Source organism: Cariama cristata, unplaced genomic scaffold (genome assembly GCF_000690535.1).
Source record: "Cariama cristata isolate BGI_N322 unplaced genomic scaffold, ASM69053v1 scaffold1833, whole genome shotgun sequence".
NCBI classification, from domain to species: domain Eukaryota; kingdom Metazoa; phylum Chordata; class Aves; order Cariamiformes; family Cariamidae; genus Cariama; species Cariama cristata.
The window spans coordinates 165351-179986 of NW_009609965.1; the positions used below are offsets into that span (position 1 = coordinate 165351).

General features: G+C 36.9%; 1 protein-coding gene across 1 annotated transcript in view; it reads right to left on the reverse strand.

Moving 5' to 3' along the window:
• TTC27 (tetratricopeptide repeat domain 27) overlaps positions 1-14221 on the reverse strand; it is a 123820-nt gene extending 109599 nt beyond the window's left edge. Inside the window, exons 1-2 of the mRNA XM_009697697.1 lie at positions 14048-14221; positions 7410-7539 (exon numbers count right to left, since the gene is read on the reverse strand). Of these exons, the coding sequence (XP_009695999.1) occupies positions 7410-7539; positions 14048-14133 (216 nt within the window). The 5' untranslated portion in view covers positions 14134-14221. The remainder of the gene's footprint in view (positions 1-7409; positions 7540-14047) is intronic.
• Between the last annotated feature and the right edge of the window lie 415 nt (positions 14222-14636).

A 14636-nucleotide genomic window follows, 5' to 3' on the forward strand; every position in this document is an offset into this window, starting at 1 on the left:
TAAGTTTATAAAAAAAATCATGTAATATAGCATTAGGAAAAGTAACTATTCATGTATTTAAGGAAAAAGTCTGCTCAAAACATTAAAAGAAAAATAAAAATCAGTGTCTCTTGCAGTCTCAACCTTTTACCAAGTCATGGTGAATTCTGCCTTGTTTCTTGCTGTCCTGATACACCATATCAGCATGAAACCTGAAAGACTGATTTCCTCCCACCTGAAATGCCTACGTCCAGTCAACACTATCCCCAAACACATTCCAGTAATGTAATCCTTCCCATGATCTAAGGAGAAAAGCTTCTGCTAAATCTGTGACATTCAATTTGTAATCACAGAAATAAAATAATTTGTTAATTAAATTAATCCTACAGCATTCAAATACACTAGATATTCCTCCAGTGATGCCAATACATGTTATCTTCTTCTCCCCCCAGAGGGAGCTTCCTGTTGGAGTGGCATCAGGGCAGCAATATTTGAGCCATTCTTCCCTTTGTCCAATAAATACAAACCTCTCCCTGCTTTGAATGCTTTCCTGAGAGCCATTCTTCCCTTTGTCCAACAAATAAAAACCTCTCCCTGCTTTGAATGCTTTCCTGTATGTCATTCCCTACAGTAATTCGTTTATTTAATGGGCTTGAGGTAACTCTCCAGGGAATCTCTCTCAGTGGTGACTGTCAGATGACAGTCACCTATTCTTCTCTCCCTTTTAATGCAATGAAAGCATTAAAGCAGTTTATCTTCAGGCTCAGGGAGATGTCAGTTCATCAGGTTATTCCTGTTTCTCATATGGCAGGCTTCCTTTGCAAACTAAAAAAAGTAGGACTTCTGTTTTCACTTGATATGAAAGGGGCAAGAAAAGGGAATGGAAGTAAAAGAGAAGACAAGGTTAAAGGACAGCTTGCATTGAAGTCACTTGCCTGAGAAAGATTCAGTTTACACAACCAGGACACAAGTTACTTGAATCACATTTCAGCTTTTTAAACTAAATGAATAACGTAATTCCTAAGTTATTTGAAACTCTTTTCCAACAGGTTACATTGAAGACAAAAGTTGTTAAGCCACATTATTCCCCTAGTTCACTTTTTAATAACACAGTAATCTTCAGGCTTTTTTTTTCTGATTTGCTTGGGTTTGTTATTTATTTTGCATTAAACACTGAAAATACTTTTACTTTGTAGACAATGATTCGGGACTTTATTTACTCAAAGTGGAATTCTTGCATGACATCACTGCAGTCATTTCAATCCCACTGTGGAAAAAAAAGTTTACAATAGCCTGACAAACCACTTGAGAATAAAGGAAAGAAACTGCCAAGTCCAAGTACACCAGACCCCTCCCCCTTTTAGCGATTCAGAAAGGAACAGGGTTACCAATGTCTCTGCTTCGACTTTGAGAGGGAAAGTCATCATTCAGCACTTCTAAAGATTCATTTTTAAAATCCACACACACATAACAGGACACAATATAACTTTCAGTTGAACATAAACTTTTTTCCCCCATCTGCTCCTTTTTGACTCTTTCTATAACCAAAGTAGACTGCACTTAAAATACTCAGTGGGAAAGCAAAGAAGCTATGAGCTTTGTTATAGAACCATTTTCTAAAACAGTCTTGCTCCGCTATACTAATCTACACTTGTTTAAGCACTGTAGCAACCAATTAATGTCAAATTCACATTTCAAGTCTTTTCACTGGAGAGCTCCAGCTAAAGTAACATTACAAGGAATGTAATGAGGGAGGGAGAAGGGAGAGATGACATGTCACAACCTTGACAATAAGCCAACGAGTCTCAGAGCCAAAGAACTGCTATCTTGTATTTTAACAAATCCATGTTCTTTTCCGTGAAGCAAATCCCATACTGCAAAGCAGACATCCTTTTCTTTTAGATGAGAAAGTCTAAACCAACATTCATTCTTCTAGCTTCTGCTCTAAGACTGCATTATCAGCACAGAATTCTAAGAACAGAATTTACTGCCCTAAGGTAGTCTTTAACATGAGAGAACAGCTACATATAAGAGGTAAACATTTAAGCTTTTACAGCTTCAAGGGCTGAAAAGTTAGGAATCAAGTCCACAAAAGTCCCTAAAACATTGCCTAAGAGTAAAAAGAAATTTTGAGCTTGTCTTCTTGTGTTTAAACACTTAAACATTCAAAGTATCAAACCTCTCTCATATAGCTCAATAATTCCATGTATCTCCAAATGGCCACAACCCAAGACTTGCTAACACAATGTTCCTGACCTAGTAAACCTGGGTTAGATTGTTGAGTCTTTCCATTCTTCACCAGATTTGCCATCAAAACATGTAATTACTTTATTCAGGAATAATTTTCTTTAAAAAAAATTTTCACTGAAAAATATACTAGATAATTACTTTATGAACATATGCTGAGAAATCGCCAAGGTAATCATCGAGTTTCTGTTGGACCTGCAGGTGCTTCTGTTCAACCACCTCTGGACTAAATACAGACAAATGAAGCTCAATTCACTCTACATAGATATTTTTTTAACCGCTGAAACACAGCTGGTTATGTATTCAACTTCCAAACAGTAATTTAATGGCTATGTTAAGTAACTACTACTAAAGCCCTAAATCAAGTGCAAGCTGGACAGTACTCTTCGCTATTTTAGTTTTCACAGTATCTTAGAAGTATTTCCCAGCACAACTATTACCACCTGAGTAATGATGATAATAATCAGAAAAAAGCTTCTGCCATTCATCTTCAATAGCTCTGAGAATAGAAAATATGAGAATTTTAGTTTAGGGGCTTCATGTTATTTTCTTGCTAATGACAGTAACGAGGCAAAGGGAGCATTCGGTATGCTTTTACTTTTTTATTAGTAACTGCTCTGAACTGGCCTTCCTAATATTTCATTAGGTCTTTCTCAGTCCTGGGGATCCTTCACCTAAATCTAAAAAGGTAAGTGCAGACATATACAGAGGTAGGAAAAGCCAGACTAAAGGCTTGGGAAGACTAGATTAAAAAATGGAAGAAGCAGGGAACAAACTATGAAATAAGGAATCCGTCTGTATGTGGCTACTAAGCCTTATATACCGGGCTTCTCAGACTTTAAACAGCAGAAAGATTACTGCACAACAGTTTGTCATTTGGCAAGGCTAAGGCGATATATCTTCCAGAATAATGAAGGATGTACTGAGGTTACCAGCCAAAGATTTGGTCCTTTGGAACAGAATTCCTTCAGAATTCTAGACTTCATGGGATGGAAAAATTGGTTTTGTTTGTAACCGTTTCTCTCTTCAACTTTCTGCAAAAGAGGTAAGATTACAGCAGAGGCTGTCTCCAGTTTCACGATCCAAACCAGCAACAGGTAACCCATGCAGAGCTGGGTTGCAGACTAAAGATAATAAAGGTGAGCTAGTGTAAGTAAGCCTTCTCTGAGAGTCCTACATGTAGAAGTACTTAGTTATGAATGCTCTTGTTCATATTCCCTATGAGAGGGACTTTGCTCCATTTTAAAGGCAGCATTTTCCAAGTGGCTGCATTAAGAATCTCCCTTCTTTCCTATATTCATAGCATGGGAATGCAGGACAAGGCTGTAGGCTACTTTAGCAGATAATCTCTCTTAGAAGACTCTGCATCCACTTTTAGCCTTTATCATACATCCTTACATTCCCCACAAGAGGGAGAAATCTGCAAAATCTTCAAAGCCTGTATTTCGCTGGCCACTAGTATTCAAACAGCACATCAGCCTAAAATTCAACTCTTTCTTCTTTCTGGCCAGTTTACGCTAATGGAAGCCAAGCATCTGGGTCTGGAAAAAGGAATTCCCAACAGATTGAATTAACAAGGCTAAGGAATCACATTGAATTTGAGACAGTAGTACTACATAGCACATTGGTGTTTTTCATATGAATTATGAACATGGCTATTGATATCAATACAAGTGTGGCAATATTTCACTCTTCCAGCAAAAGGATCAAATAATGTTTAAAAGAAGCAGTAATACAAGTATAAGGAAAAACAATTACTCAAATGCATTCCAAAACTCATTATTAGGAATCAACCTGCAAGTTAGAAAAAGGCCAGCAGGAGCTGTTGATATATGTATTTGGAGGATTCCTACCAGTTATTTACACGTATTAGCAATTAACACATTGGGATCTTCTTCCAAATGGAGCTTCTTGCTGTTACCAAATATATCCTACTTGTGAATTTGAAATCAGACAACAAACAATTAAAACAGCTTGTCCTCACAACATTCTTACAGTCAGCAGTGGTCTTAATTAATCCTACTACACAGTTTTGTCCAGTTCATCTACTGAAAATACTAAACTCAATTGTACCAGCTAATATGCAGATACTCTGAAACCTAAGGCAGAACAAATATGCTCCAACTTCAACTGTTCTATACCTTTTATTCCCTTACATGCAAAGAGACCGTGACAGTTCTTTAATACACAAGGAGTCCATTACTATACCCCACTTACTATAAGCACTTAGCTCCTTAAAAATATTTTAGTCTAATCCCAGCAAGTTCAAAGCCAGAACTGCTAATCCATTTTAACTGAAATCCAGTACTTCTTAAATCTTCCTTTAACACAATCCACTTATTAAAAAACTCAAGGTAGTATCTGCCAGACTATTAACTGGTATGGTAAAGTCTCAAAATTATTTTAGAAAACTGAAAGACACCTAACAACTAAAATGCTAGCTGGTTTTCTGTTTAGAAATTACTGAACTACTTTTATGTGTGGACTCAAAAGAGAAAGGCACAAGCCAGTTCTGCAGGACATGAAATCCTGATAGAGTACATGACTGCAACTGTAATTTACAGAGGAGCCTGGAATCAACTGGGGCAACTGGAAATAATGTACAAATACTCATGAATATTGTTCACAGAAGACATCCAAGAGGTCCCTACCAGCAACTCATCTAAACAAGGCTCTTTTATTTGTTCTTCACTGAAATTAATTATAGTCTCATGCAGTCTCAATGCACTCATAAGAAATTAATGATGCATTCAGAAGTTATCCGGGAGCAGAAATGAAACTACACAACTGACCCAGAGGTGAAACGTTCAAAGGATAGAAATGGCAGCAGTTATATAGCCTGAAAACATAAAGATTAATCCAATAAAGCATTCTGAAAATAACAATTTTGAAAATATTCCTGCAATAAATAAGACATTGTAAGGCTGAAAGTTGGTGATATTACTTGAGTAGGCTAAAAGAAACATGAAGACATAATTTTTTAACCTTGACATGGGAAAAGATCATTTTAGTCTGAAGACCTGAAAAATGGAAGGTCTATTTAAAAAGGGATTATATCAGTCTTGATGACAGAATATGGAAGATTACAAAAGATGGAGAACGTTAGAGCCATATTTTTAACCCACTTTTTCTGAAAATCTGTGTATGCAAGAGAGGAAAGCTGGATTAATGAAAGCACAAAAATGTCAGTTTATTGAGATGTTCGCTTTTACAGAGTGTTTATATACTAAAAATGCTTGGAAAGAAAAGTACATAAAGATAATTCAAAACATACAACAGCTGTTGAATTAAGACGTTTAATAAAGAAGAGAACTGGATATTATATTTTAGCACAGAAATGTTTAGTGCTCTCTGGAAAAAAAAAACACTAACTTTTCAGAACATGATGATACAGGCAGAAGTCATATAAATAAAGGTCAACTTCTTCTGCCTGAATGCATAAATAGCTAAACCTTGCAGCATTATCCAAGTCTGATGCAGTACTCATTAGAAATCAAGCCTGCTCAAGTCTGTCTTCCTTTAAAATCTCTTGCCACTTTAGTTTCTGGAATAGCACTTCTGCATAAGCAAACATCTTTCAATGCATTACATTCAGAGTCACAGCAGAAACATAACAGAAGCTACACAGGAGACATGTATTCCCTTAGTACCTCACTCTTCTATTAAGACAGACAATAAATGGGATGGTTAATAGAAATTATGAACATTGTGTTTTACAGGTCTGTGAACTCTGTCAATGACAGCAATTCTACGATGATCATCTTGGGCTGCAGCCTCTGTGTTAGACTGCAGCCTGTGCATCTACACTAACACAGAATATTACAATTCTTCAGTAATCAGAACCCACAGATTATAAGAACAGTTTAATACTATGATCTTAAAGATTATAAACAAACTATAAGGAGAATGGAAGAAACAGGTTTGTATTTCTTATTTTTTTATTATATATAAAGGCAAGCTTAACTCATTTTCCCTTCAGAAATAGCATACTCTAAAATTTCTGCTAACTCACTTCACATCGTAGAAGGTTTAATACATTTGGTTTCCACTGTTACTTATTTGGTCATCAGAAGATGACATTTGAATTTCTAGTATCAAAACTTGAGCAAAAAAGAAGCCTATATACACACCATGTCAGCTCTAAAGATAAACCAAACCGACGAGCATCTATTTAAAAAAGGGGAGAGACACTGTATCTACATTAGCTATTTAGAAATACAAACTTGCAAATGAACCAAGGGCAGGACTTACAAATTATGGAATTCTTGCAAAAACATGCCACAACGATGCAACACAGATCTGACTGTTTTATGTGAAACTTTTCATATACTTAGACTTCCCCTCATTCCACAGTTCACAGCATTTTTATTGCTCATGGTGCATACCTTATTCACAGTGAAATTCTAAATTCAAACTCGTGTAGACTTAGCATTAGCAGAGACTAGTGATATGTTCTTCCCTGACACACTGCAGTAATCTGTATTTTACCACAGCTTTAATTCCAAGAGAAAAATTAATGCTCAAGAAGCTCTGCTGAAAAAAAAAACCACGAGATGGAGTGTGGTACTGCCAGGAGAAACAATATATGTATCTCACTAAAAAGAAGTTATGGTGTTGATTAGTTATTTACATAAAAAGATGCCAAAGTACACAAAATTGACAGTCCTCAGTTTCATCTCCTACATTCCCCTCCTCTTCCAAAAGCTCTATTTGAGTTAGCATTTTTGTGCTAATATTACTACAATTCAGTCGGCATCATCCATGAGCATCCAAATCTACTGTTCTCTTAGTATCTGCCAGATATTCTGCTATTCACAAGATATGCAGCTTCTACCTTACCCTGAGGAGGGAAAAATTCTAAGCCATTTATAAACATCTTTCTTTGACTGCAAATGTCCTTTAAGTAAATGCTCCCATATAATGAACATCTCTTCCCCATCCAAAACCAAAATCTCCAGCAGGAAATCTCTTAAGTAGAGAAACAGAGTAAACACTTTTAGGACTCTGCTTATAAAACAGATACAGCTGAAGATGCTTGCAATAGCAGCCAGTAGGATCAATGATCAAGGTAATTCATTCTAGCACTGCGCCTCACAGATGTGCCTTCTCTGACACATCTGTGTTACGGTTATTTGTGAAAAGCAGTGATGATAAAAGGACAGCCTATTAAAATCCAAGTATACCTCACAGAATTTCTGTAACAATGCAGGTGGCAAAAAGTCCTGAAGCTTTAACTGAACAGGGGGCCCAGTCCAATTGCTTTGAACGAAGAGCTGCAAACTGCCCACACCAAGTAGAAACATCAGCCTCTGCCTGCAATATAGATAAGAAAAGCAATTAGCAATATATTACATTTTTAATTAAGGCTACAAGATCCGATTAATTTACTAATTCAAAACCCTCAGCCTTAAAAAAAGAAAAAAATAATAATCACTCTCTTGTTAGGAAAATACAGTAAGTGTAGTATTTAAGAATGCACATGGGGAACTAAAAGGCTTGTAAATGTGTTTGTTTATAATGGTTGTAATTAATGACATTTTGGAAGCAGAGTTAGTTCATACGTCTCAAAATTTAAGGCTGTATCTAATATCAGAGATCAGACGGAGATTAGCATAGGATGCAGATTATCCCATATTTGCCTATTGCACAGTAGATCTGCTTTCTTATGATACATCTAATCCTCAGCATTTTCAGAGAAAAGATAATGCATTAGCATACGTTCCAAAACTGCATGTTTATTTTTGTTTTGACATAGCTGTTTATTTTGACTCCCTCTGATAATAAAGCATCAAAAAAGTTCAAAACTATCACCTCCAAGTTGGTTCAGATACTTTGGCAGCAAATGTTATCTCTTTCAATCATGCTTTTTATTTTAAATCATAATATTTTATTTAGAGATGGAATTACGAGACTTTGTTTCATTCCTGAAATGAAGTATGGTAAAATTCTCCTTATTTACAAGACTAAGCTCATCTAACACCATTATGTTGTTATGTCTTTATGCACATACAGTAGCAAATAATGTATGAGGTCTGCAGAAGGCAGGGCACAATCCCTCAGAATTTAATGGTCAATTTAACAGGTGTAGACTTTTAGGAGATTTACACAAACTTCTGGTTTGTTTTATGATTCCTTAATGACTTACAACCTTATTGTGTTATAATTAGTCATGTCCCAACAAGGGCCCTGTCACATATATAACGTGCCTCCTGCCTACAAGAAATTAACATTTCAATTGTGCTGGTTTGATATAAAAACTGGTATGTTAAGGAGCATAACTGAATTGGAAAAACCTAGTCTTTTTTTTTTCTCTCTCTGTAAAACAGGGACTTAAAGAGGTAAGAATCCTCCAAGTGGAAACAAAAGGATAAAGTGTTATACAACCCCTAGAAAAACCAAAAGTCAAATAGAAAAACCACACACAAACACGTGGCTGGTGGGCAAGAATCCGACAAAAGATGTAGAACAATGAGAAAGCAGGGCTGGGAGTGCTTGACTGCAGAAAAAATAATTAGCAAAGCCTTCAGGAGAGTTAGAGAACAAGGACTGGTATAAAGAGTTCTTGTTGAACAAGACAAGGAAACATTTACTAGCTGTCATTATTCAGCCAACAACTATCTACCAGCAAATAGTATTTGAATACATACCTAAGATTACCATTAAACTTCCAAATAACTCAAGAACACAAAGCACTAACAACTACTGCACACTAAATTATTACTATTACAAACAAAACAACCACATAGGCATACATTTTCTAATTATTCTCCCATGATACATGATGCCTCAAAGCTGCTGAAAGGGAAGATAACATACAGAATAATCAACCGTCTCTGCACTGTGATTTGACAGATACACTTTAGTCTTTCAGACTCATTATCATTATTTTATCATTTACACTATTATTTCTACTAATAATTTTTTGTTTATTTATTTTAACATTACTGACATCTATCTATCTGGCAGGCAAAATTGCCTGAAGTCCTGACACTATTATGTCCATGCAGAAGGCCTCTGGAACAACTGATAACCATTTCCATTACTTTGCCTGGGATGCTGTCTTTCCACTGGCTGATGTGTCATCACCAATTGATTTCTTTCCCCATTTTCAGATCCGTGACCAACTTCCAGTCTCCTTATCACTCATTCTGTATCAGAAAGTCAATTCAAAGCTCTGATACCTGCTAGCCTCCCTTGCCTATCCCCCCCTTTTTCCCACCCAAGAAAAAATTTCATTCTGTCTCCCCGACAGCCCTTCACACTTACAATGCAGACCTGGAAATGATCCCCTCCCAAAGGCTGCCTCAAAACTGCTTTTCTGTGCTGCCTGAAAAGCAACTGAGGGACTGCTGCTACTGTCCCACTTACTATTATGACCTACACAGTTTAATTTATTTCTTATATTTCCTTAGACGTATGTCTGTATCCATCCATCTTGTTCTTCCTTTCTCTATGTGAATGCAGGTTTTGCTGCGCTATTTTGTGTTGTTTACACCAAGGACTGTGATCTATGATGTAAAATCAGATGCTTATGTACACTCTACTGTAATATTCATACTGCTATACCTAATCTTGCTCAAAATTCAAAATAATAATAGAGCATTTGTATTTGAAAAAACAATGGATTTGCATATAATGCTAGAATTTATACACAAAATGTAAGAGTGAGAAAATACTCAATAGCCAGGCTACGCTTAAGATGTGATTAGGTTATAGGTTTTGGCAATGTTTCTTTTCTTTTTAGTGAGGCCAGAAATTACAGAAGAGAGGTCAAAGCAAAATTAGACACTGAATAGTTGTGTTTTTTTTTTTTTTTCACTTCATATACATCAAAGCAAGTTGCAGAAACAGCGAGAATTTCTTCAGTTTTGTTTTTCAATACATATAGCACACCTGTTAACCAACCGTCAGATGCCCCAAGAGAAATACCAGAAATACCATTCAGTGTTCAGGTTGGGAAATCATAACAAGCTTTATTGTATGAATTTGTTTTGGAAACTTTGTATTCATTTATATGTTGAATAAGGTCAAAGTAGTAAATACACAGGCAATAAAAACAAGTGTTAGTGCTCATTTCCTTGTTTCTTCAGGTTTTGAAATCAAACATCGTAAGAATCCTTCAAGCTCTTTTGAAACAAGCTCTCTGAAAATATTCTAGCTTTTTGTTGCGTCCTGCACACTATTTCCTTCCAGTCTTTAGAATCAAACTATATGTCAAGGCAATGAATTCACCTCCTCTACAAGGAGATCAGGAAAAAATAAAAAGGCATTTGCCCTCTACACAGTTAACACACATACTATTCCTTCATCCTCTACAATTTGCTGATTTAAAATACAGCTATGAAGCTACATTTTCTGTAGAAGATAACAGGTAACCACTGAAGTAAGCAGCAATAGCAGGAAAAAAGTAAAAATCAAAACCCTCCTATTCAATAAGTTTATTGTAAGGAATCCTTTGAGACTTCATTTTTAAGCCATAAAGGTTAAAAGTGCCATAGTGAAAAAATGTCTGGAGCAGGGGAAGGAGGGAAGCAGTTAAAATTACAGAAAAAGTTCCAGCAAATTTTAAAATACTGTTAAGTATTTTCTTTACAGAACCATGGATTTGAAAGTGGAAAAAGTTACAGGCTATGTCCAAAGACATTACTATCTAGATCCAAAATTTTGAGCTGTTTTGCCCTCAAGCTGCTCAGTTTTAGCTTCAGAAAAAGAACTCCTTAAGAGTTCTTTTAACACTATTATAAAACCACACTTTGTACTGTGTTTATATTGTTCTAAAAGAATAAGAATAACATTATCCAACTTTCTGTTTCCGACTGAATTCAACTCCCATTGAGTTTTTTAATCTCCAGAATTACAATCTTCAGTTCAGGGAAAAAAAACCAAACATAAATTTGAACTTATCCTGTCTATTAAAAGTCACAAGAAAACCAGTGTCTTACTGAATTTTCTGAGCTAGGACTCAGAGGTTTGCTGCACTTCCTTTGAATCACTTCATGGAAAAAGAAAATTACATTTTACCCACTAAAAAAATAGACAAAAACTTTTTCACCATAGGCAATGGAAGGTCAAAGTGCAAACGTTGCATTAATTCCTTCCATAAGGCAGTCGCAGGGCAGCCTGCAGGTAGGAAAAATAACTATATAGCACATTTTAACCCAGAAAGTTACTGGAGACAAACAATCATGGTACAGATTTAAGTGCTATAAGCAGTGCCTACCTAAAATAGGAAATGATCTGTCTTTCAGTAGAAGTTTTTCTATCAAAAGAAAGTCACAACTTACTTCCTTCAGCACTAATATAATTCAAAGCTTCTTACATTATTACTAATGGAGCTTGAAAAATTCAATTGACTGCTACAAACAAAAAAATGTTTCTTGGAGACACTGATACATTTCGAAGACTACACACTTTCATTTTGAATAAAACTTCAGGCTGTAATTTTGGGCAGAAAACCCTCTGTCTGCTTCTGAAAAGCTAAATATTGCAGATCTGCCTCTTTATCTTCTGCCAAGGGGGCTTTCAATGCTGCCTAGAGTTGCAGAGGGAACAAGAAAAACCTCAAAGACCAAAGATCTGGAGTACGAGCACCTGAGGAACAAATTCCTTTGCTGTCTGCAGCAGGACAACACCGATAGAGTCCTGTAAATGGCACGTAGGCCAATAGAAGCTCACAGGAGGAGCAGAAAACAACACATCACCATGACAGGATATGTATTACTGAGTGCATGATATAGATTATTATTATCTTTAAGAAGCTGAATGGTTCATAAATGCAGCCACACATATTTCAAGCAATGATTAAGATCAGGATTGGGTTTGTTTCAAGCCCTGACTGACCTTTGTTTCCATGTCGCATTATTCAGAATAAAGTATTGCAAGACGACAGAATCTAGCAATATTGAAAAATTTCTCTAGACTATGTTGCCATCTAAACTCCAGCTAGTATTTAACAGCACAGCACAACAAAGTAAGAAAGAAAAAAACCAAACCCAAAAATCACCTAAAGACAAAATGCACAGGAACAACCTCTGAACATTCCAACTCAGAAAACAGGAGCGCATCATATTCTGTATCCCACTAGAAGATAAGCTTTTGACACACTATGATCACTAACAAAACTCGGCTCAGTATTTCAGAGGTGCCAATTATTGTTGCAGCAAAATCTCTTGGTTTTATGTCTGTCATACCAAAACACAGGCATTTGTACTCAGGCACACTTATTGGCAATAGATTACCTTCCTCTTACTTTCTTTTTACCTTTATCTTCTCTTATCTTTTGCTCTGCTTTTGGCTAAACTTTTTCCCACTCTCACCTTTTAAAATAAACAAATATATATACACATACACACATATATATACAGTTTTCTGCTTCTACTATCCCTAGCATGACAGATTTCAGTCTGTTCATTATTCATGTAGCAAACTGTAAACACTAAAGTCAGACTCATTAACGGCAAGAATCAGCGTATGCACTAGAATTAGAGAGAATCTATGAGAGAATGTCTTGTGAAGAAAATAATTAATCAATGAATAGCATTCATGAGTAATACTTATTTTACCTTAAGAAGAGTAAAACAACCTTACTACGAATCAGACTTAGAAATTCAGGCATTGCTCGGATAGTAACATTCCATGGTACTTCAAGTAGTCACATAAATGTAATGCAATGTCTCAGAGAGAAAACTGTTTGATGATACACGGCAACATGAATTTACATTTATTGGTTCCTTTATACCAGCAGCTTCAGAGGTAATCACTGTAAATAAAGCTAGCGTTTTCAAAAAACCCTCATATCACAATCCTATCTGGTGAAAGAAACAATTACAATGAATAGATAGAATCATAGAATTATTTAGGTTGGAAAGGACCTCTAAGATCATCGGGTCCAACCATTAACCTAGCACAGCCAAGCCCACCCCTAAACCATGTCCCTAAGCCCCACGTCTACACGTCTTTGAAATGCCTCCAGGGATGTGGACTCTACCACTTCCCTGGGCAGCCTGGTCCAGTGCCTGACAACTCTTTTGGTGAAGAAATTCTTCCTAATATCCAATCTAAACCTCCCCTGGTACAACTTGAGGCCATTTCCCCTCATCCTATCACTCATTACTTGGGAGAGGAGACTGACCACCACCTCGCTACACCCTCCTTTCAGGTCGTTGTAGAGGGCGATCAGGTCTCCTCTCAGCCTCCTCTTCTCCAGACTAAACAACCCCAGCTCCCTCAGCCGCTCGCTCCTCATAAGGCTTTTTCTCCAGGCCCTTCACCAGCTTTGTTGCCCTTCTCTGAACACGCTCCAGCAGCTCAATTGAGGGGCCCAAAACTGAACACGGCACTCGAGGTGCGGCCTCACCAGTGCCGAGTACAGGGGGATGATCACTGCCCTAGTCCTGCTGGCCACACTATTCCTGATACAGGCCGGGATGCTGTTGGCCTTCTTGGCCACCTGGGCACACTGATGGTTCACATTCAGCTGCCTGTTAAGGAACACTCCCAGGTCTTTCTCTGCCGAGCAGCTTTCCAGCCACTCGTTCCCAAGCCTGTAGAGCTGCATGGGGTTATTGTGACCCAAGTGCAGGATCCAGCACTTGGCCTTGTTCAATTTCATACAATTGGCCCCAGTCCATCGGTCCAGCCTGCCCAGATCCCTCTGCAGATGCCAAGAGAGTTGGGGGAACAATCTAAGAACTCTGATTTCCTGTCAGAATAAGAATTTTGGAGGTCCAATGTCACATATCATAAAATTTTTAAAAATGCCTTCTGTAAAAACCAAGCATGACCACTATTAATCTTCCATATAATAAATAACAATTTTCACCTTTCCACATTATCAACCTCTGCAGAACAGTCCAGGTATGCTAGAATCTGTTTCTCCAAGTAACTGTCAATGTTCTCCTCTGTCATAGAAGATGCACTGAAAACATTCTGGATGGCTGAATTTGAAAATATTGTCTCGTATTTCCCATCAAAAATCAACTGCAATAATGATCCACTTTCTAGGGAGAAAAAAGAAAAGAAAAGAAACCAGAAATCAGTGCCAATTTTGAAACAACTTTGTCTTACAAGATCTATTCAAACCAAAACACGTACCACTCCTCTTTCAAGGAATGAATCTTCATTTACATTGCAGGAGAAGTGCAGTTGCATTGAAACTCAGGAAGAGTAGTAGCAGGCATCACTTTATTAAAAAAAAATTTTGCAGAACTTGTATTGTTACAGTGAAATACAAACTGCCAGATGAATGGGAAACAAAAGCTTGCGCTGAAATTTCAGGAGAAATACATGGATGGCCTTTCAAACATGTACACCACAGTTATCGAAGATGACTTCAATTATCACAAGAGAATTTTCTTCCTCCAAAATGTTTTATATGAGTGTGTTACAGTAAAATCCTATGGATAAGACAG